Source organism: Lepisosteus platostomus, chromosome 1, assembly GCF_059453375.1.
Source record: "Lepisosteus platostomus isolate fLepPlt1 chromosome 1, fLepPlt1.hap1, whole genome shotgun sequence".
NCBI lineage: Eukaryota > Metazoa > Chordata > Actinopteri > Semionotiformes > Lepisosteidae > Lepisosteus > Lepisosteus platostomus.
In genome coordinates this window covers 68,431,841-68,454,438 of record NC_142611.1, presented here as the reverse complement: position 1 = coordinate 68,454,438, position 22,598 = coordinate 68,431,841, and the positions used below count along the sequence as shown (strand labels likewise).

Genomic DNA, 22,598 nt, shown 5'->3' with positions numbered 1-22,598 from the left:
ATCATGAAGAGGAAAAAAAGCAACTGGAGTTCAGCTGTACCACCCTGACCTGTGTTAAAGCACGCACAGTTCTGTAGTCTGAGTTTACCACTAGACTAGATGGGGACGGTTTCTTTGGTAATTTGGTACTCATGCTTTCTTCCGATCTTTTAGTGAGTTAACCCCAGCACAAGTACATTTGTATGCACTTCGGTAACACTCCCGGCAGTATTCTAAAGCATGTGGCCCTATAAATGAGCGCAGTCTGGGACAAAAACTAGCTCAAGGGTTAAAAAAAAACCCGTCGCTCTCTACTGGGTACGTTTGGCCACTGCAACGTTTTTTTGCGAGGGACGTCACGCTGTGTTGTACGTGCGCGTCCTCGATCTTCGGCCCCGATTGGACGGACAGACGAGGGGGGGCGCGCTAACAGGCTGAGCAGAAAACCTAGTCTTACAACAGAAACAGTGGATCGCCGCCAGTTCCTGGTACACCCCCGGACTACAGATCTGTGAAGGCGACGAGACGTCTAACAGGTTGTCATATACATTTTTTTACTACTGAAGCAAAACAGCGCCCCGAAATTTTTGCGATCGGGCTACGTGTAGGATTCTCTCCACAGGATTAGAAAAATACAGCCTCTGCATTATTGGGCTCCAGTTGGTAAAATATTAAAAAACATGCTGTGGGAAACGATAGTTTGACATATAGTACATTTAGCTGCGGAAGTTAATGACAGATGGCCCGTCTGGGTTAATGAAGACTGAGCACCCAAAAGAGTTTCTCGCTTCTCGCTCTTTGGTCAGGCTGACATTTACAGTACAGTAACAGATTGTTCCGTTTATCCTCAAAACGATAACATGGCATACATGTGTCAGCTCACATATGACATATTACTGGGAATTTGTCCCATTCTTCATAAAGGGTCCAAAAACCATGCCCGAGCTGGGACTGGAACCTAATTTTGAGAGGAGAGTCTGAACCACCGCGTTACACAGGCTGCCTGCTAACTTAATCGGGGTGGTTTAAGGAATACAGCAAAAACCGACGGACAGAGATTTTTTTTTAATTATAAGAGCAATACCTGTAGTAGGCGCGAGAGATTTGAACGACTGCATGTAGCATTGCATGGTTTTGCTCATTTACCGATGCCACTGCGAGTAGTGTTTTTGCGACTTCCAAAGTATTGCTGGAAAATGTTGTTTAGCGGGCATTTAGTGCACATGAAGTTCCTGGCCGTAACATTGATCGCAATGCAAGTACCGCATCGCAAAGGGTTCCGCCATCAAGTGCAGAGTGTGTGTGTGCGCGCGCGTGCTGGGGTGTATTTATTATTGCACCGGTGACGTTTTTATCTGGATCCTCAGCCATTGATGGATAGTGTAACTGGAAGAAATTGGCTCTATTCTGCGCTACAGTTGATTAGAACGCGGGCCCTGATTGGCTAGTTGAAAATATATTTACACTGGCCCTGATTGGCTAGTTGAAAAGATATTTACACTGGCCCTGATTGGCTTACTGAGGAGGTATCTGTGTTGGCTCTGATTGGCTCCTTGAACAGATGTTTGCACGGGCTCTGATTGGCTCCTTGAAAAGATATTTACAGTATGTGCTCACAGTTTGATGCTAAGCATTATGATTCACACTGGCTTTATGTGACAGGAGAGGAGCGACGGTGGTTGCCCAGGCCCCCTTTCAGGGGGCGGAGGCCTTGGCTCCTCTTCCTATAGAGGTTTGCTCCGGTCCAGGTCTTCTGATCGGCCTGCTGTTGTTCAGTCTGTCCCACGACACAGGAAAGAAAGTGTCTATGCACGTTCTCTCAAAACAGGCCAACAGAAGGGCTGGGGAATCCATCCAGCACCTGAGGATAGGGCACATGCATTCGCGAAACCTGGCATGGCTTGTAGAACTTGAACTTTATTGCCATATGTAACCAGTACATGTACTGGTACAATGGAATTTTTACTTACAGAAAGCCTCTCGATTGTTAAAACAAGTGTAAAAAACACAAAGTGCAGACAGTGCATCAAGACAATATACAAACAAACAGTAGACAATGTACGAGTAAACAAGTAAACAGTGTGAATGTAAACAATGACTGGAGATGTGCAATAAATAAGAAATCATAATGAGGTCGATGGTGTAGGTGTGGTCCGAGGGGCATGGCTAAATGTGTTCGCCAGTCGCACTGCTTGTGGGTAGAAGCTATTGAAGAATCTGGTGGTCAGTGTCCCTATGCTCTTGTATCTCTTGCCTGAGGGCAGTGGGGTGAAGAGCTCATGCCCGGGGTGGTGACTGTCCTCTGTGTAGAATTCTACCACGGCAGCGGTCCTTAAAGAGCTGTTTAATCTTGGTGAGACCACAGCCGATGATCTTCTGGGCCATATTGACCATTCTTTGCAGTGCCTTTCTCTCACGAGAAGAATGTGCCATACCACATGGTGATCCCGTTGGGGAGGACGTTCTCGATGGTGCAGCAGTAGAAGTTCACCAACACAGGTACTGGCATCCCCCATCGCAGACTGGATGTTCAAAGGGAGTCCTGCAGTATATCTGTCCCCGTGTAAAGCACTACCAGGCTGCCTTGTGCAACGCGTGACGGCTGACTTCCGTTTCTCTTTTCCTCCCAGCCAGAGGGAGGGGGGAAGGGAAGGGCCCTGAAAGATGACGACGGAGACACACGTGAAGGATATCAAGCCCGGGCTTAAGAACCTCAACGTCATCTTCATCGTCCTGGAAACCGGTAAGGCCTGGTCCTGTGGAGCAGAGGTCCTGACTCCCTGTGGCCAAATTTCCCCCTGGCCTTTACCAGTCATGGCCGCCTAATAATTCCCATCTCTGAACTGGCTTCATCAGTCTGTTCTCCTCCCCACTAGGAGCTGGTGTGTGGTGAGTGTACTGGAGCATCATCCAGGTGGGGCTGCACGGGATGTGTGGTGGAGGGGAGTCTCCATTACCTGTAAAGTGCTTTGAGTGGAGTGTCCAGAAAGTGTTGTAATGGTGTAAGCAGCTGCTATTATTATAACACTGCAGCAGCTCCAGCAGGAATGTAAAACGGAAACTACTTTGTACGCAGCTACTTGTTATATATCAGAATTTCTATAGTCAATATTTTTGTTTAATTTTATGTAATACTTCAGCATGGGTGATTTTCTTCTTAATTAGTTTTTTACAAATTTGCTTTACATAGTCAAACCATTCTGTTACAACGAATGATCAGCTTTGATGCATCAAGAGGTCGTGTCCCTAATGAATAGAGTGGTCTCTTAACCCAGGTCCTGGAAGAGTCCTTGGCCTTCAGGTTTTGAAGGCGACTTCTCTCAGAGGCTGAAGATTGTGCTCCTCGTGACAATGGACTGAGCCACCGCGTGTTGTAGTGGTGTAGCTGGGAGCGCAGCTACAGGGCGGATTAGAGGCTCTCCAGCGACTTGGATCAGACAGCCCTACTCTCGCTGAGCACCAAAGGTGTTGATGGGAAGGCGAGGACGAGCTCTGACACCTGTTGTCTGTCTCTGGCCTAGGGCGCGTGACGAAGACCAAGGACGGGCATCAGGTGCGCACCTGCAAGGTGGCGGACAAGACTGGCAGCATCAGCATCTCGGTTTGGGATGAAATCGGGGGGCTGATCCAGGCGGGAGACATCATCCGACTCACCAAGGGGTACTGCCATCCTAGATCCTTAACTGTAGCGGTTCTGTGCTTGTCTGGATAATCGGGAATGCTTGATAAGGGGGCTGTGTATGATGTTCTAGTTGCCTGGCACTGGATAAGGACTCATTGGAAAGCTGCAACACATGTGCCCAGGCCTGAAATCCTTTTACCACTACAGTAGTTTGCAGTTCTCAGTTAAGGTTTATTGGTGTACCTTGATTTAAGCAGATCTTTCTAAATAAATTGAGCTAATAATAAAATAACATTAAATACTGCATAGGAAGAAGTAATAGGTTTATTCCATGCTGAAAAAAAGAAGAAAGAAAACACAACGTTTTGGCCGTGGAGCCTTCTTCAGCCTTCTTCACACACCTGAAGAAGGCTCCATGGCCAAAACGTTGTGTTTTCTTTCTGATGCAGCTGATGCAGCTACCCACCTGAATTAAATACTGTATGTCCAGTAAGATAGCAATCAAGTTTTTAACTAAAATCCTAACCTTTTGCCCTGCAAACTCAGCTTTACACCTGTATACTTGATAAACACAGCAGGTTTTGTCAACTAAGGATCAATAATTAAGGTATGATGTAGTACAGCAAATACCGATAACCTCTAGGGAGCTTACACAGAACAGTGATAAGCATGGCTATATCGGTATACCAGTATTCCCCATTCACTCCCTGATTACTGCTGAGGTGCCCAGGCTCTGATCCCTCTGTCTGTGTCTTTCAGCTACGCCTCAGTCTTCAAGGGCTGCCTGACTCTATACACGGGCAGGGGAGGAGAGCTGCAGAAGATCGGAGAGTAAGTGTCACACTGCCTGCTTTTACTATAACTGAGCGACAGCCCTTCCCTTCCTCAGCTACTCCGCGAAGCTAATCCTGTGCTGAAGTGAAAGGGCAATAGGTGACATGCAAACAGGACATGTGCGCATTATTATTATTATTATTATTATTAATAATAATAATAATAATAATAATAATAATTCCTTACACTTATATATTTGTAGTACTTTTCTGGACACTCCACTAATAGTTCTTTACAGGTAATGGGGACTCCCCTCCACCATCACCAATGTGTAGCCCCCACCTGGATGATGTGGCAGCAGCTGTAGTGCTCACAGTACACTCACCACACACCAGCTCTCAGTGGGGAGGAGAACAGAGTGATGAAGCCAGTTCAGAGATGGGGATTATTAGGAGGCCATGATTGGTAAAGGTCAGGGGGAGATTTGGCCAGGACGCCGGGGTTACACCTCTACTCTTTCCTAGAACTGCCCTGGGATTTTTAGTGACCACAGAAAGACGGGACCTCGGTTTACATCTGATCTGAAGGACAGCGCCTTTTTACAGTATAGTGTCCCCCATCACTATACTGGGACATTAGGACCCACACAGACCACAGGGTGAGCGCCCCCTGCTGGCCCACTAACACCTCTTCCGGAAGCAGCGTTAGTTTTTCCTAGGAGGTCTCTCACCCTGATACTGACCAGGCTCACACCTGCTGAGCTGCAGTGGGCTGCCGGTTGTGAGCTGCAGGGTGAGAGAGCTGTTAGCATGACTAAATATAAAGAAACAGAAGGGTAAGGATCACTGCAGGGTTTCACAGCAACATCGGGTTGGCTTCCAAAATTCAGAGGTGAGGGCGGGGCAGCATCTCCTCTCCTCGGGGCGTCTCAGCTGGCCTGACCCTTCCTGTCCCCCTGCGCAGGTTCTGCATGGTCTATTCTGAAGTCCCCAATTTCAGCGAGCCCAACCCCGAATACGTGACGCAGGCGAACAAAACGGTAGGTTTGTAATTAAAAAAAGAGCTACACGGTCTCGGGAGCGGAGGACGACAAAGGTGTCGTTGTGTCTCACCTCCCCGTCTCCTCGCTGTCCTCACGCAGACGCTGAGCGACCAGGGCAGCACGTCACACAGCAGCAGTGCTCCTGCCAGCGGCGCCGGTGAGTGCAGGCCGGGCTGAGGAAGGGGGGCGGGGCGGGGCGGGGCGGGGCAGGTGGGCGGGTTCCTTCTCACACCCCAGAGGGCGTCACAGTCTCACACCCACAGCGGGCAGGCAGGGAAGGCCCGACAGCCACAGACAGCCACACTGATTCCCTGGGATCGTGACATAAAGCGATCGCTGGTAAAAATTGAAAAGGTGGTGTGTTAGGGGGATCCATCTGACCTCTGACAAGTGAAACAGTGTTTTTTCACTTGATCGACAAATACGGTCGAGAATCAATTAATTAAACTCACAGTCATCAGTCTTCTTTAAGGCCCTGAAAGTAACCACATTTTTTTCAGGCAGTTTTACAGGGTTCTGTAAGACACAGAGTGCAAACAACAGGTTTATCTCGAGGTCAGGCAGGCTCTTGAAAGATGCAGCCTGACTGGCTACTTGACTTCTTGGCCTTTGTAATGACCAGCACAGAGCTGATAAGGTGTTAAGTGTCCTTGTCCCTCCTCCTCTCTCCTACCCTCCAGGGTGCAGATAAAAAGGTTCACCTTTTCAAGGTGATGAGTGCAAACATTCACAATCTTTGTTCTCTATGAAGTTGGGGGCACATGTGGACTCAAATGAGTTTGCAAATAACCTTTTAAGCAGTTTTAAGTGTGTATTTACTCCCATTAATCAAGGGTAGGGCTGCCACTTGCCAGCTCAAATCCATTCATCAATTTTTGTGAGCTTTTCGGCCTCTGAAGCTGATTGACAGGATCATGACCAGATGAAGGTGAATGGATGGTAATTGCTGGTGAGCAGGTCTCTTGTGACGAGGGACACTTTTTGAATACTAGTTTGCACTGTGACCAATTAGTTTGCAGATTTGTTTTCCCACGAAGCATGAAAGGAATGGAAAATTAGATCTTCCTAAGTCAGTATCTCAAAACCTATTGTGGCATTAGTTAGTCAGGATGACATAGGATAGTGAAGGAAGGGAGTTCAGTTTGAACAATTACATTTAGGAGTTCTTGTCATGAAGATATTAAAGGTGATACCCATGCATTTTTCTGCTCAAAGTTTTCGAATCTGTGTTGTTTTTGGACTCTTTTTTGATTGGATGTGTGTAAATTGTCCATTTCTGGAAGGAGTAGGAGTGAGGCTCCTTCCTAATTAATTCTCATTGTCTGGAGTGTCTCTGCTACTTCGCTTATGTCAGTGTGGTTTGGATGAGATTCAGGTGAAAAAAAATAAGTAGCATATCCTTTTGGAAGGCTCACAGTAAATATTTTATTTAATAAAAATCTGCATTTGAGGGAGAGCGAATTCAGGTCTGTGTGATACCACAACAGTGTGCATTTGGCTGTCCTGGTAGCTACTGTAGGTAGCAGATAAACCGGCAGCTTTGAGCTGGAAAGGTGTCTCCTCTTCCACAGGAAGTGAGACCACCAATGGGAACGGAGTGAGCAACCCAGCTGCTGCCAGCAGCACCAATCCCCAGCAGGGTGGGCGGGGCAGCAGCCGCGCAGCAGCCAACCAGGGAGCAGGGGCAGCGACCGTCAGCAACGGCAAGGAGACGCGACGCTCTGCCAAGAGATGATTGGACCAGGGGCTGGGCACTCCCCCACCAGCACATGCCATTGGACGCAAAAGACAGTCTGCCAGAATTGTGGACTCTTCCCTTACCTGCTGGAGTTCCCAACACCCCGGCAGACTGGGCTCAGCATCTCCAGCCCACCTCACACAATAGAAACAGAGATGCAGAGACCTGCTGCCTGTGATGAGCAACCCTGATAAAGATAGTTTGCCTGTGACACAACACCCAGCACAAAACAGAGCAGGCACAAACATGGCTATCAGCTGAATGGTTTGGCTCTGTGCATCGTGCAGGGCCAGACTCAGCCACTAGGGTACTGGTAGAAGAACTGTTGGTTGAGGGTGCTCAGTTTAATTGTAGGTCTCTGAAATCCCAATAATTATGATTTCAAAAATAAAACAGTTAGAAATAGGGGTTTGCGGAATTTGTGGGACCTGGTTTTGTAAAAAGCACAGTGGAAAAAAGCCTTCTGGGTAGTGGGAGCATGATGATAGAAAATACTGGCTCTGTTTTGTACTGCCTGTATTCCCCCTCATGAAAGCACAGGGAGAACAAGTAGGTGTCAGTTGACAAGCTTGCAGTACAGGACATTAGCGATTTGTGTACTAAACTACACTTGTGTACTTGCGAACCCCTGCTTGTAATTGTCATGAATTTCTTCCTCTTAGTAAAGAAAGGCTGAATGAAGGATTGCTGCCTGTACCACTCACCGCAGAGAGCCTCCCAGAAGTCTTTGTGTCAGTTCCTTGGCATGGCTGTTGTCCTGACAGAGAACAGTGAGTGAGACAGGATGCGATCTGATATTCAGCCTCTATACTAGGTCCCTGTGTCACATGCAATACTAGAGAGAGAGGGATTTAACTCATGTCGTTTTTATTTGTCTGGGCCCCGTGTAAGGTCTGTATGTCCTACCAGCTGAATGTTATGACAGAGTTTTATAAAATGTATTAAAGCGTTGTCACCTCTTGCGTGGCTTCTGATCGGACAGCTGAACGAGCCGATCACCAGGGTGCCATGTGCCAGGTGAATGGGCACTGGAATCCAATCCTTCCTGCTCCCGACTGCTGCTGCTGTGTAATTGGCAGTCAGTCCAACAAGGATCTTTCTCTGATGGCTGGGGTGTAATTTTGAATACAAGAGTGTATGTGATGTTTAAAAAGGAGGGTGATTGGGCATTTGTGTCTAGCACATGTTAAAATCCTAAATCAACATTGCTTTTATCTCTGTCTTTAGTCCTGGGGTTTCCAGAGATAAGGGGAGCTATATTGCATTATTGAAGCTGGAAAACAATGAAAGCTGTCTGGGAGGCTGTGCTGGACTTTTGCCCCAGACTGGAGATAAGAGGACTGAGGGAGTAAATACAATCCTCTGAACCTCACTCCCCCCCAGAAAACAAAACATTTCCTGAAGAAGTGTTAAGGCAGTCAGCTCCTGTCCATCAGTGGTCAAGGGGCATGCTGTTCATGAGCTGCAAGCTGAACGAACTGATCTGGTTCAGGAATGAAAACTTCAACAGCTGTGCCACTGACACTGTGCTTTCTCGCTTCCCAGATGGTTGACTCGATCGGCCAACTCTGGTCCTTATGCACCAGCTGGTCAACGAATCCTATTGGCCTTCGAAATCCAGTTAGCCATCCGGGTCAAAGGTTACTCGCAGCCAGCTGAAAGATAAAAGGCACGCCATAGCGTGAAAGATCCATGAATGAAAGCATCGTGAGGGATCCGTGTCTGAGTTTGAAATGTACACACCGATCTTTGTCTTGGTGCCGATTTTAGCGAGAGCTTTCCTTTACTCAGACAGATCTCGATATTGCTGTAAATGGTGCAGCGCATCTGCGTCAGTGTTTTGGAAATAAAGCTGCTGTATTGGGAGCACGTGTCGGAGGGTTTTGTGTTGGTGTGTTTATAGTTGAAAATCCTGCAAGATGGGATTTCCGTACTTGGATCTCCAGTACTGCCTGTTTTTACACAGACCAAAATTCATATGAGATGACAACACACGTCTTCCCACTAGCAGTACATAGGCTAGCTCTAACAATGGCATTTTCGGCTGAGCCTATAATAATTAATAATAATAATTGCTTACACTTATATAGCGCTTTTTCTGGACACTCCACTCAAAGCGCTTTACAGATAATGGGGACTCCCCTCCACCACCACCAATGTGCAGCACCCACCTGGATGATGCGACGGCAGCCATAGTGCGCCAGAACGCTCACCACACATCAGCTATCAGTGGGGAGGAGAGCAGAGTAATGTAGCCAATTCATAGAGGGGGATTATTAGGAGGTCATGATTGGTAAGGGCCAATGGGAAATTTGGCCAGGACACCGGGGTACACCCCTACTCTTTTCGAGAAACGCCCTGGGATTTTTAATGACCACAGAGAGTCAGGACCTCGATTTTACATCTCATCCGAAGGATGGCGCCTGTTTACAGTATAGTGTCCCTGTCACTATACTGGGGCATTAGGACCCACATGGACCGCAGGGTAAGCGCCCCCTGCTGGCCCCACTAACACCTCTTCTATGCACTCCTATGCACTCCTAATGGTGAAAGGGAGGGTGTTCAGGTGGAAGATGACATGGCCCAACAGATCTGGCTTTAAAGAGAAAATCTGCAACACAATTCCACTGCTTTTGTAGGGAATTCCAAAAACATGGTGCCACATCATGTGGCTAAGATCTGTATCGCCCTAATTTTGCACCAAGACATAGCACTGGGAACAGCAGAGTTTCCTAATTAATTCATATTACTACTGAGATACAGGTACTAGAATACAGGTAGAGATGTTTTTCCTAAGAAGTGCTTGAGGAGACCACTGGGATAATTAATCTACCATGAATTTCCTTGTTGTCAACTGGATTCTGATGATATTTTCAAGCAATGACACTGAACAGTTGCAAGTAAAAGGACTCAATTATGTATAACAATTTACTGTTAATAATTGTAACATTATACATGTCCTGGATCCTTGGAAAACTGGAATCACTGAACCATCTATTCTGAAATGAAGGCAGACCACAGAAAACACAAGTCAAGTAGTTGCACCTTACCTCAGTCACACAGTAAATTGTTTTCCAATTTTTACTACTACCATAGCCATTTAAAGCCCAATAGCATCGCCAGAGACTGGTTTGCGGGAGGAAATCACATTGTCATCGCCTGGTAATTGAATCACGGATGATCACTGAAATGTCCGAGAGGTCACCAGTGTACCGGTTAGTTTGTGGTTTCTTCCCTATCTCCTGCCGAAGCAAGGCGATTGTGGACCTGCAAAGGCTCAAGAGCTGTAAAAGAACAGCGCTTTTAATGGCCGTAATTTGCTTTAAAACTCTTTATCAGTTCTCGCGGGTCAGCCAAAAGTTAACTGCCATTGTTTCGTGCAATATTAACTCGCAGAGGCCCGGGATGTTTATTAGCTCACAGACAACACCTCGCTGTTCGCCGACCGTCAGGGTCACACTGCAAAAAGCATACAATTAATCCTCTGGGTAGCCGGACTGGGCGATGGTTGCTGTGCTCTTGTTTTGAGAACGATTCAGGTAAGATGCTCTCAAACTCAACTGTTCTCGTTAGGCCGCGAATGGGTTGCTACAGCTGTAAGGAAAGATGAACGATTACAGTGCGTTATCGAAATGTTTCGCGGAGAAATGCGATCGCGCCTGATTTTATTGTAAAGATCGGAGACATTATATTGTGAAGATACTGCAAGCAGCCCGTGGTCAAACGGGAAAGCAACAATGCCGCAGACACTTTGGTGAAACAAAGTTGTCTCCCAAGACAACTAGGTAGAAAATTACTCAACCAGCTGTAGACAGAAAGCTGTTTTTTTCCTCAAAATCTGAAAATCAGGTAGATCCTCTTTGAAACGTAACGAACACCTTTATGGTATTTAGAGAGACGCAGCGCAGCACGCCGTAGTGTGCGATTTGGGGTTGTTGGGTAATATATTCCAGGTGTTTTTAAGATTTAAGCCTTGAAATGCGTATAACGGGATATCGTTTGTTAAAAGAGCGTTATACACAGTGAAATTATGGTAAATGTACAGGATAATAACAGTGAATCCTGCCGTACTGTGGGAAACTAGCAGAGTCATAATTGTGCATATGAAGTCAATTGCCAAAGCATAGTAAACCTGACTGTATTAAATCTCGATGGGGTTATTTTATCCCAAATAAAAAATACTTAATATGAAATGAAAACTACAATGAAGACTGGGTGAGGTGTTACAGCACCCCGAGCAGCTGAGTGCCTGGGGCGTCCTGTCCTGTTCAGGAGCTGAAGAAGAAGAGTCTGCAGAGGTCAGAAACCCAAGAGCAAGGGGCAGTCTGGCCCAGCTGCCCAGTCGGACTTTTGGAAGCCGATTGCGCAGGATCCTTTGACCACCAGCTGGACAAGATGTTCAGATCACTGAGCTGCAAGCAGCCTGATGAGCTGGCGGGGCTCATTGGCCTCTTCTTGCTCGTTACCAGTCTTCTAGTCCAATGAATGTGTCCTTGCTCTTGCCAAAGATGCCTAGTCAGTGCATTTCTGGGTAAAGTGTAGATCTGCATGGCTTCACTTTTAGCCCACTGTGTGAGGAAGAAAAGAGAATAGTATTTGGTACATCTCCCAAAAAATGAAAAGATGAAGAGTTTGTGGGTTTTGGAAGCTAGCAGATTTTGTTTGAGGGTGATTTGACAAAACCTTTAAGCTTGCAGAGGATTGAACTGCCCTGTTGTGGAGTGCGCACTGTGCTAATCCATTCCTTACTGCTCCTTCCTTCCAGACACTGGTGTCAGCCAATAATATGCCCCGGCCCATCAAGACCACAGAGTGGGTGTGGTTTCTCGCGCTCGTCACCCCGCCCACATTCCTGTCCTCCCTATTCATTGGTCCCACTCGGGGTCAGGAACTGTCTAATCACGTGCCGGCAGAGGAGCCGCACCAAGGCAATGGGTCAGAGGGGGCGTGGGACGCCACTGATGAAGGAGGGTCTTGGAGGCTGTCCCCCTTGGGGGAAGCCCTGGAGGAGCAGGTATGGACGTGGGGGGCAGGAGAGAGGGGGGGCAAGTCGTTTTACAGCAGCAATGTTGGTATACAGACGGACTTAAGAAAAAAGACAGGACCAACAATATACACACATATTTAACATAACATCACTTTATTAGCCCTATACAATTTCTTGCATTAGGAATTTGTCTTTTCGCAAACCCCAGCTTGCTCTCCATGAGACACACAGACAGAGAGAGAAGCTTGGGGTCAGAGTGCAGGGTCAGCCATTTATACAGCACCCCTGGAACAGTTGGGGTTAAGGGCTTAACAGTTAAGGGGGTTAAGGGGGGTTAAGGGGTTAACAGTTGCTCAGGGGCCCAACGGAGTAGGATTCCTCTGCCGGCTGCAGGATTTGAACCGGCAACCTTCCAGCCACAGGCACAGATCCTTAGCCACAGAGCCACCGCTCCCCCCTATATTTGCATAGAGGGTGTCAAGTAACGATATGGCTACAGGTATGAATCTGTTTTGGAGTGGGGGAGTCGGTATCTGCGTTCTGATCACATTACATTAGTCATCATAGTGACTAGTGAGCAGGAAGGGCCGCCTCACGTTACAGTTCAGTTCACGTTACAGTCCAGGAGTAACTGGAAATGATTAAACAAGGGGGGTGAAGGATCATCACAGGTGGATTTTGCCTTACATGAAACATAGATGGAGAAGGGGAAATGGGGAACACTGAAGGTGCAGAGAATAGCAGAGAATAATCCCGGCAGGATGAAAGCTTGCTAGACTAGCAGGGGGGAGGAAAGGAAGCAAATTACCGAACTGGAATGAGGTAGTTTGAGTCTGGCACCAGGGCAAGGAGACAGGAGGTCTCTAACAGGAGATCGGGGTTCCCCCAGAGCCATCTACTCCAGTAACCTGGAATACACCTCCTCGTGCGAGAAAATGAATACAAATACTCTCACAGTCATCAGTTTTACACTCCAAAAGCTGGGGTTTCATCTACTGCCAAGCCTCTGTAGTCCTGCTCTTCCTGACTTAATACCTGTGGTACACATATAGGATTTGATTGGGGTACCTTGTGTGTGGAGTTTGCATGTTCTCCACATGGTTGTGTGGAGTTTTACCAGGTGCTCTGGAATCCTCTACCTTCCATAGACCTGGATGGCATAATTATTGTCTGCAAAATGTGTGTAATGGACTGGTATCTTTTCCATAGTGCAGTCCCCTCTTGCACCTAGTGCTTCAGGAACATAAGAACATGAGAAATGCTACAGGGGAGAGAAGGCCATTTGGCCCATCAGGCCTGTCTGGTTGGTAGTGGCTAATGGGTCAAGGATCACATCCAGATGTTTATTGAAAGAAGCCAAGGTAGCTTCAACAACACAGCTGGTTAGCTTGTTCCACACTCACTCCCCACTTTGTATTTGTACTCCTGTCCCAGTGCTTTGTACGACATCTTAAAACCATACTCAGTATTACATGCACTTCCCCATAGTTTCCACTTGTGTCAGCGACACAACCGGATCCCACGCCTCTCACGAGGAATAAGATTAATGGAATGGATGGTGATCTGGGACAGGTTAAAGGGGAACTGCAGTCCCAATTTCTCAGACTGGTTATTCAATCTCGGTTTCAAAATAAATTGACGGTATGGAAAAATTTCCCAGATTTCGAATTTCTAAGCACAAAATAGCAAACTTTGTGAAAGTACTGTAAATCACCATATTGTCACAAACCCCTGTTCTCTCAACACGGGCAAGAGTGAGAATTCCCATGAACTGTAACGTGAGGCGGCCCTTCCTGCTCACTAGTCACTATGATGACTAATGTAATGTGATGAATGAGCGAATAAGTACAGGCTGTGCAGCAGATATTTCATCGCAGAAATGCTTCCATGTGATCTGCAGGCAGAGTTAACAAGTAAGTTATCAGCGGGTTTATCAGCAACACCGTCTTGACGTTGAGAGCAATATTTCTATTGGTATTAAAAGAGATGTATTCACAAGCCAGCTGAATCGCAGAATGTGGCGCTGCCCATACCTGGAAATTTAGATTATTTTGTGATGTAAATTGGAGGTTTTACAAGTTACTATTGCATTTTACTTTTATCATGGTATTAAATGCACTCATCAATACTGATTCTTTAAAGTGCCTTTGACCTCCTGCATGTGTCTGCAGGGCTATTACCTGCACAGGCTCTTCCTGCAGTATGGCGAGAATGAGACGCTGTCCTTCACTGGGCTGCAGTCGCTCCTGGGCAGCCTGGGCCTGGGGGAGGTGAGTGTCCTCGAGATCAGTCACTCAGGCCCCCAGCACCGCCAGAGGCTGGCACCCTCTCACTCGCACCCGCGCCCAGCGGACCACCAGGAAGACCAGCCCTCCCGTCACCCCCAGACGCAGCGCCTGGCACACCTGGACAGGTAGGGCATTCCTGCTCAAGAAGCCCGGCTGGGGCGTCGCAAACATCAGGGACCAGACCTCAACAGTGTCCCCATGCTCTTCTGGGGCTTGAGGTCTCTTATGGGACCATTATGCCAGCTGCCTTATCACCCTGCAACTCATAACCGGCAGCCCACTGCAGCTCGGCAGGTGGAAGTCAGTCAGTACCTGGATGGGAGACATTCTGGGAAAACTTCTGCTGCTGGAAGAGGTGTTAGGGGGACCAATAAGGGTCTATGTGCGGTCCTGTGGTCTATGTGAGTGATGGGGACGCTATACTGTAAAAAGGCGCCGTCCTTTGGATGAGATGCAAAACCGAGGTCCTGACTCTCTGTGGTCATTAAAAATCCCAGGGCGTTTCTTGAAAAGAGTAGGGGTGTAACCCTGGTGTCCTGGCCAAATTTCCCCCTGGCCCTCACCAGTCATGGCCTCATAATGATCCCCATCTATGAAGTAGCTTCATCAGTCTGCTCTCCTCCCCACTGAGAGCTGGTGTGTGGTGAGCAGACTGGAGCATCATCCAGGTGGGGCTGCACACTGGTGGGGGTGGAGGGGATCCCCATTACCTGTAAAGCACTTTGAGTGGAGTGTCCAGAAAAGCGCTATATAAGTGTAAGTAATTATTAGTAGTAGTGGTAATACTTTCCCAGCATCTCCCGATGCCATTTATTTTTCATCACCCATAGAACACTCTCCGATCCCCCCCCTGTGTAAGGCCTCTTGCACTCAGCAGAGCAGCGCTGGTCAGAGGAGTGCTGCCTCTCTCGCTGACAGTTCACACAGGCGCCGATGAAGTCCCAGCGTGGTGCAGTATCTCCTGCAACCTCTTCTTCCATTAGCTGTTTCATGCACATCGGACACAGAAGGAATTGGAAGGCCACTGGACTGGAGTTGTGGAGGGTAATCAGTGATCACAGCTAGAATCTGTTGGACACCGTGAACCTTTTGCACGTAAAGCACTTCTCCATCGGGGTACAGAGATAAAATTAATCCTTTTGCTTTCTGCTTCCGCAGTGCAAGAACATACAAGTTGTATAACCTGAAATGGATCTGACTGCTATGGATTGGGACTCCTAATGAGTTTCCTGTAGTGCGAAGGAAAAACTGTGACTGTATGGCTTGTGCTTGTTGGATAATTCAATGTTTTTCTGTTGGATGGTAACAAAATGGTGTAACTAGGGTGTAGTGAGGAAGGAGGATATCCCAGCTGATTCAAGCCCACTCAGCCCTGGAGGTGAACATCTGGAAGAGTAGCCCAGGCTCAAACCACCAGCACGAGGGTGCAAGCTGCTCTCTGAGACCCCCTCTTGACCCATGTTGTTAGCTACCCCTGAAATGTAAGGCATTTTCATGTGACACTCATCTCTCTTTCAGGAGCTGGCTGTCCAAGGGAGCGGATCACGTGAGTGTGTGGCAGGAACAGTCTCCTGGCGGCACCATAGAGGGACAAGGTGGGCTGCAGAAGAGCGGGATGGGAGTGGAGCACCCTGGGATAGCTACAGACATCCACCCCAGAGCTGGAGGTCCAGGGACCTCTGGGAAGCCCGCTGTCTTTGATCACCCAACAGAGACCCATCTCCATGGCAATGTGAGCACACTTGCCCCCGTTTTTCTTGAACTGCACCTGCGCTGTGAAAATAGGCAGACAGTGCAGTGGCCTGGCTGGGGGTAGCTCGCTGATTGTAACATCGATCCACCCTTCACACCAATTCATACTTCCCACAGAAATTTTTGATTTTCTGTGTGAGTCCAGATTGTTCTGCAAACATCATCCATATTATTAGCCAGACAGGATTACAGCTGGCACAAATCCTAGGTTTTCACATAAGAACACATTTACAATGTGTTCTTAATCATTCTTTGGCAAGGTAACCTTTTCTTTTTACATTTTGAGTGTTCATGATCCTTTCATGATTGATTCATTATTGACGAGTCTCCGATGTCTCACTGTCACCTCCCCCTCACCCTTCCACACTCCCACTTTCACATCACCTTTCCTACTTCTTTGTCTTACTTAGTGCCTGAATGTCACTCAGCTCCTGGGAAACTTTGGTCTGGGGCAGGAGTCCTACATCACTCCCGCCCACTTCACCTTTTTATGCCCCGCCCTACTGTATCAGATTGACAGCCGTGTCTGTATCCACCACCCCGAGGAGGAGGGGCGTTCATCATCAGAGGGGGGCGTGTCTTTCCTGAGGGGTAAGGACAGCATGGCCTCGTACAGGCAGGGTTTCGACTTGCAGATCAAAATATTGAACTCTGCTTTTAAGAGTCATGCAGCATCTTCTGCAATGTCTGCTTCCGTGAGCTAATTTTTTTGCACATCGGACACAGAAAGAATCGTAAGGGCACTGGAAAAAAAACAAGGCTAATAAATGAGGATTTATGATCACAGCTCGTATCTATTGGACACCGTGAACCTTTTGCATGTAAAGTCCTGACTCTCTGTGGTCATTAAAAATCCCAGGGTTTTTCTTGAAAAGAGTAGGGGTGTAACCCCTGTGTCCTGGCCAAATTTCCCATTGGCCCAATCATGGCCTCCTAATAATCCCCATCTATGAATTGGCTTCATCACTCTGCTCTCCTCCCCACTGATAGCTGGTGTGTGGTGAGAGTATTGGTTCACTCTGACTGCTGTTGCATCATCCAGGTAGGGCTGCACACTGGTGGTGGTGGAGGGGATCCCCATAACCTGTAAAGCGCTTTGAGTGGAGTGTCCAGAAAAGTGCTGTATAAGTGTAAGCAATTATTAATAATAATAATAATATTAATAATATTAAAGTACATCTCCACTGGGGTGCAGAGACAACATTTAACCTGTTGCTTTCTGCTTCCTCAGTACAACAACATACAAGTTGTATATCCTGAAAAGCACCTGACAGCTGTGGACTGGGACTCCTAATGAGTTCCTGTACTGTGAAGGAAAAGCTGTGGCTGTGTGGCTTGTGCTTGTTGCATAATTCAGTGTTTATCTGCTGGATGGTGTGTCCACAGCTCTGGGCTGGGGCTCCCTGGCACTCACAGTCATCAGTCTACCCTCTCTCCTGGCTCTGGGCGTGGTGCCCATCCTGTCCCCTCGCCATCTGCGCGTCCTGCTGTGCCCTCTGTGTGCCCTGGCGGTGGGGACGCTGTGCGGAGACGCCCTCCTGCACCTCCTGCCTCACGTACGTACCCGGCTCGCGCACTCACTGGGGCTCGGGCTGGCAGGGTGTGGGAGCCAGAGACCAATATGCCAAAGTGTCAGGACAATCCAGGAGGGCCACAGAGTATAACCCATGAGCCTCTTTTGCAGGCATCTCTCAAGAACAGCCGAGAAGTCGTTCTGTTTTCCTATGAGGGAGAACGAACTCAGACCTTTGCCTGGTATGTGTGTGTGTTTCAGGCACAGCAGGGGTCTCTGTCCGCCTTAGAGCTGCAGGACTCTGTGCTGAAGGGGCTGTGTGCTCTTGGGGGGATGTACTTCCTCTTCCTTGTCGAGAGTCTTCTGGGAGTGCAGCGCCACCGCAGGGTAAGTGAGGGGACTGCGGGGGGGCAGGTGATCTGATGAAGTGCAGAAAATAACATGAGAGTCTACTAGCTGAAGAATAAGAGCAGAAGATCCATTTAAATAAAGCAAAAGAGTCTGGCTGTGAAAGCAAGTAGAGATCTGGAAAACATGGTAACCTGTAGTAGTTCAGCTAACATTTGGTCCAGTGAAGTTGCTGAGAGCTCAATGGAATCAGAGTGAGAGAGACTGTGTGTCTCCCGGACCAGGCCTGCAGACTCCAGCGCTGTGTGTGCTCAGCCTTGTTTCCTCCAGCCCTGCTCCCGGGGAGACCCTGGAGGGTCTTTTGGTTTGTCTTCTGTCCGAGCTGTCGGCACATTAACTGACCCCACAAGTGTCCGGATTAATCGAGGCAACTAAGGTTTCGAACCTGGGGACCCTGTTCCTGATGGACTTCATTCCTGATGAGTTTCTCTGTGGCTTAATTAAACTTGCTGGTTTCAGGTGCTCAGGATGATCCATATTTACATGTACTTATAAAATGTTATCTTGTTATAATAAGTACTACAGCTGAAAAGTCCTCATTAACCAAGTTATTGTTTCAGAAAAAGGGCTCAGTTAAATGCGTAAAGGAAGAGCTTATCAGGAACAAAAAATAGAAGACAGTGGGGCCTCATAACTGGACCCCCATTTCTAAGGTCTGTCACTCTTACTAGACACTTCAGTAATTCTTGGTTCCCTGTGGGTTTTCCATTGTGTTTCAGGCTCACAGAAAGAACACCAAGAAGAGGGAGCATTCTGGCTCTCTCCAAGAGGGGGTGCCAGAGAGAGAGCAGCTGGCACTGCAGGGTGAGGGCACACAGGTTCACTGACCAATGGTGACAACCACAGTCTCACATGGAAATGCGATGATGTTACTCACTATATGGGTGTTCTGGGGAAACAGGTATTGTAGGGGTTTCTCCAGTTCTCATTACACACAAATATACTTTCATGGTGACCACTTGCAATAAAACAAACTGGGGAATGTCTTAAAAGATGTATTAGCCCTTTAACTTTTGGGGAAATTCATACAAATATATTTAAAATAAATAAGAGTTCTTCATTTGTAAGAAATGAGTGGACGTTGGGCAAAGTTGAAATAAGTTTGGTTTTTGAGAATTTATTTTCTGGTTTAGACACTAGAAATTAGTTTTAGAATTGAGATTTCCATTCAGAAAATGGGTCTTTTTTTTTTTAAATGTCATTCTTTTTGTGATGTGGTAACAAGTCAAAGGGGAGTGTAAGAGGATCAAACATTCAAAACTTTAGAAGGGACTAGTCTTGATAGATGGATTTGGCCTCCAGGAAGGACAGACACCATCACATGGGCAAAGAAATGCATCATCCAAGTACAATGCATAAGGTTATCAAACACAAAAAAAGTAATTCAAGTAGGGAGCTGCGTCAGGATGCGTAGGCTGCAAAGGAACAAGTAAACGTTTATTCCATGCTGGAGAGAGAAGACCGTTTCGGCTGTGGAGCTTTTTTTGTTCTCTTTTCAGCATGGAATAAACCTTTACTTGTTCCTTTTCAAACACAAAAGTACTCTCCCTGAGGTTGAAAGCAAAAGAGACTAACTACCACCATCACAGAAGTAGGACATGGGAATCCATACGCCTGGACTACTGTGTCACACTACATCCTCTGCTCATCCCCAGAGAGCCAGGGCCAGGCAGAGCAAGGACACGCCCATTCACACGGCGGCCCGGCCCAGGGGAATGCTGGGATTGCTAGTCTGGTCTGGATGGTGATCATGGGAGACGGGATTCACAACCTGACTGATGGACTGGCCATTGGTAAGGAGTCTTGGTGCAGGTTGATCACCGACAGTGATCATACATACTGACATCTGGGCTGACCTACTGTATCTACGTGCATATTCTGATTCGGGCAAGAAATTGATTTATTTTTAATCTCCCAAGAGCTGTGTTACAAATTTCAGCATGAGCACCTGCACATGATGCAGAGAGACCAGGCTACTACAGCTGGCTATGACCAACGACCAGGATTCCTGCAGGGCCTGGGAAGGCTTGAGTATCCTCAGCACTGTGATCTTGTATCTCCGGGTGCAGAAGATCCATTAGAAATAACTGAGAAGGTGCAGTTAGCAAACCCCACTTGTGAAGTCCGACTGCTCAAGCCTGCTCTGCTTGCCTCTGTTTCAGGAGCTGCCTTCTCCCAGAGCGTGACAGGGGGACTCAGCACCTCACTTGCGGTCTTCTGCCACGAGCTGCCCCACGAACTGGGTACACTCTCTCCCCAGCCCGAACTCCCGCTTCCTCGCTCTGACCTTCCTGGCTGGGGGTTCGAAGAGTGATCACTCACTTCGCACTGCTGCTCAAGGCCTTCATCACAACTTCGCACCCAGTCCTCCTCGCTTTCAGCAATTTTTACTTTCCAAGCTTGCAGCCTCCCCCCCCGATAGGCAATCGAGGGTGTATTACACAAGCCTGTCTCGGGAGGTGATAAACGATTTGTCGAATCAAATCATCAGAAATATGGACAAGTGGGACAAGTCCCCAAAGACACCGCAGCCTTCAGCTCTTCACGAGTTGAGGTTTAGGATATCGGTCTGTAACTGTTGTGAAAGGTTCCTCTCTCTGTAGGTTTTATTATTTTACTCTGTATTTAGCTCTTTATCTCTCTGGGTGCAGTAGATGAAGAATTGTTCTATTTCCCCAGGTCACTAGATTAAGATTTGTGCAAATTCACCTGGAGCAGCAGATCTAGAATTGTTCTGCGTCTCTTGAAGAGAGCAATTCTAGATCGGCTGGTCTAGTATTGTTCTGGTCTGCATTCAGTCTGTCTGTCTCTCTTGTCTGCAGGTGACCTGGCTGTACTGCTGGGGGCCAGCTGGCCTGTGCGCAGGGTGCTAGTGTTCAGTCTGCTCTCGGCAGCACTGGGCTTCCTGGGGCTGCTAGGGGGCGCCGCACTCAGCCACCACTCCTCCCAGCTCTCCCCATGGGTGTTCGCTGTCACCGCGGGGGTCTTCCTGTATGTGGCACTCACCGACATGGTGAGTCTGAAAAACAACAGGGCTCCCCACCAACTAGTCCTGTTCACACGTAAGCATGTTCCAGGGGCAAGGGCATTTATGTCGCAGAAGGGATCAGCAGGCCCACAGGCTCTGGCTTGACAGCATTCAGAGAGGCCCGCTTGGCCTCACAGAGCCATTGTCTCTTGCCCGTTAAATACCCTTTCTCAACCCCTACTTGTGAACCAGGCCTCTCTGCCACGCGATGTGCCCAATCATTAGCACAAATTGGCACAAACTCGGCAGGATCTTAAACCTGCAATGCTTGTGCCACGCAGGGCCTTAAGCAGGTGATCAGGCGGTTAGTGTGCGATGATCCAGATCAGCACAAACGGTTTTGTTTTCAGTTGTGAAAAGCGTGGTGCTTTCAGTTTCCCCTAGGTCTGGATTACACAAGAACTTCGTCCGATCCCCAGACACAATGCATACCTGCGACTTCATTGCAGCCCTTTGCTTGCGAAGTCCTTTGTCCGTCTACCCACTAGAAACCCTTCCCCCCGTCTGTGCTCTCCTCAGGTGCCCGAGATGCTGCACGGAGACCACGGTCCAACCGATGCCCTGACACGCCTCTTCCTGCAGCACCTGGGCCTTCTGACAGGGGGCGCCCTCATGCTGTGCATCGCTCTCTTCGAGGACAAGATCGCCATCGAGCCCGGAGCCTTCTGAGCAGCAGGACGCGTCGAGCACGAAATGCTACATATCGGACTTTCCGAAACAGAAACACGGAGCTCCCAACAGGAGACTCAAAACCGCTCGTCTCAGGGGCTGGCGTTTTCTACATAAAAATCAACTGCAGTCTCCCGTCTTAAAATCCAGTTTACTTTACTGGTATGTGTGTCTGACGGAACGTGAATAATGTTTAGTTATGAAAGTTACATTTTACATAAAATTAATATTAAAAACGAGAAGAAAGAGGCATTTCTCTTGCATGTCATAAAGACATTCATTTGGTCAGTACTGTTATTTAATATGATGGGATTTTAAATGGTTGCCCTACTGATTTAATGTTAGTACATTAAAAAAAAAAACATTTGCAGGCCACCTTTCTTTCCATACCAATGTACACAAGATTTGGGACATGTGGACCTCCGCTTGGGCAAGCTGCAACACTGGCGCCGTCCCTGCTAAAGCTCACTTACCTGACGTGCAAGAAACAACACAGCAGGCGCCTCCCTCTCGTGCGTCGTGACCATCGCCCTGCTCACCAGCAAGAGCACGGTCGCCCCCAAGTCACATACATCTTCAATGGAAAAATTACCCAGAATTACCCATAAGCTAATACATGAACATGGGGAGTATTTGTTGAGTTGATCCAAAGTGACTCATCAGGGTTGCACTTATTTTTGTACACACAGAAGTTGACCATTTTATCTGGGCTTGGTGGTGCGCTCTGGGTGAAGTACCCTGTATTAGGGCACAGGAGCAGTAGCACTGCCAGGGCCTGCTGGGCGAGCCTTAAAGACT

At 47.9% G+C, this 22,598-nt stretch overlaps 2 protein-coding genes across 3 annotated transcripts; both read left to right on the top strand.

Moving 5' to 3' along the window:
- Window positions 1–59: 59 nt before the first annotated feature.
- On the top strand, window positions 60–9,021 carry nabp2 (nucleic acid binding protein 2). 2 transcript variants are annotated; one of them, XM_088634645.1, is made up of 8 exons: window positions 60–515; window positions 2,383–2,478; window positions 2,610–2,722; window positions 3,501–3,639; window positions 4,361–4,432; window positions 5,339–5,414; window positions 5,517–5,574; window positions 6,989–9,021. In XM_088634645.1, exons 3-8 carry the CDS (start codon window positions 2,644–2,646, stop codon window positions 7,150–7,152), a joined length of 588 nt encoding a protein of 195 aa, XP_088490771.1. In that variant the 5' UTR covers window positions 60–515; window positions 2,383–2,478; window positions 2,610–2,643; the 3' UTR covers window positions 7,153–9,021. The 2 variants fall into 2 exon arrangements, with proteins under 2 accessions (XP_088490771.1, XP_088490761.1); XM_088634635.1 differs by lacking the exon at window positions 2,383–2,478 and having other exon boundaries at window positions 338–515.
- A 1,324-nt stretch (window positions 9,022–10,345) lies between these two features.
- On the top strand, window positions 10,346–22,166 carry slc39a5 (solute carrier family 39 member 5). The gene is made up of 12 exons (XM_088634477.1): window positions 10,346–10,694; window positions 11,921–12,169; window positions 14,314–14,555; window positions 15,949–16,162; window positions 16,593–16,773; window positions 17,569–17,738; window positions 17,957–18,082; window positions 18,823–18,907; window positions 19,759–19,896; window positions 20,266–20,346; window positions 20,926–21,116; window positions 21,651–22,166. The coding sequence occupies exons 2-12, from the start codon at window positions 11,942–11,944 to the stop codon at window positions 21,798–21,800; spliced, it is 1,806 nt and encodes a 601-aa protein (XP_088490603.1). The 5' UTR covers window positions 10,346–10,694; window positions 11,921–11,941; the 3' UTR covers window positions 21,801–22,166.
- Window positions 22,167–22,598: the final 432 nt, after the last annotated feature.

Bases quoted from the DNA above. Each gene is read 5' to 3' on its own strand.
- nabp2 (XM_088634645.1), top strand. From the start codon at position 2,644: ATGACGACGGAGACACACGTGAAGGATATCAAGCCCGGGCTTAAGAAC. The intron at 5,415-5,516 runs GTAGGTTTGTAA...GTCCTCACGCAG, and splicing joins TGACGCAGGCGAACAAAACG to ACGCTGAGCGACCAGGGCAG. The intron at 5,575-6,988 runs GTGAGTGCAGGC...CCTCTTCCACAG, and splicing joins TGCTCCTGCCAGCGGCGCCG to GAAGTGAGACCACCAATGGG.
- slc39a5 (XM_088634477.1), top strand. From the start codon at position 11,942: ATGCCCCGGCCCATCAAGACCACAGAGTGGGTGTGGTTTCTCGCGCTC. The intron at 16,163-16,592 runs GTGAGCACACTT...TGTCTTACTTAG, and splicing joins AGACCCATCTCCATGGCAAT to TGCCTGAATGTCACTCAGCT. The intron at 19,897-20,265 runs GTAAGGAGTCTT...CCTCTGTTTCAG, and splicing joins GACTGATGGACTGGCCATTG to GAGCTGCCTTCTCCCAGAGC.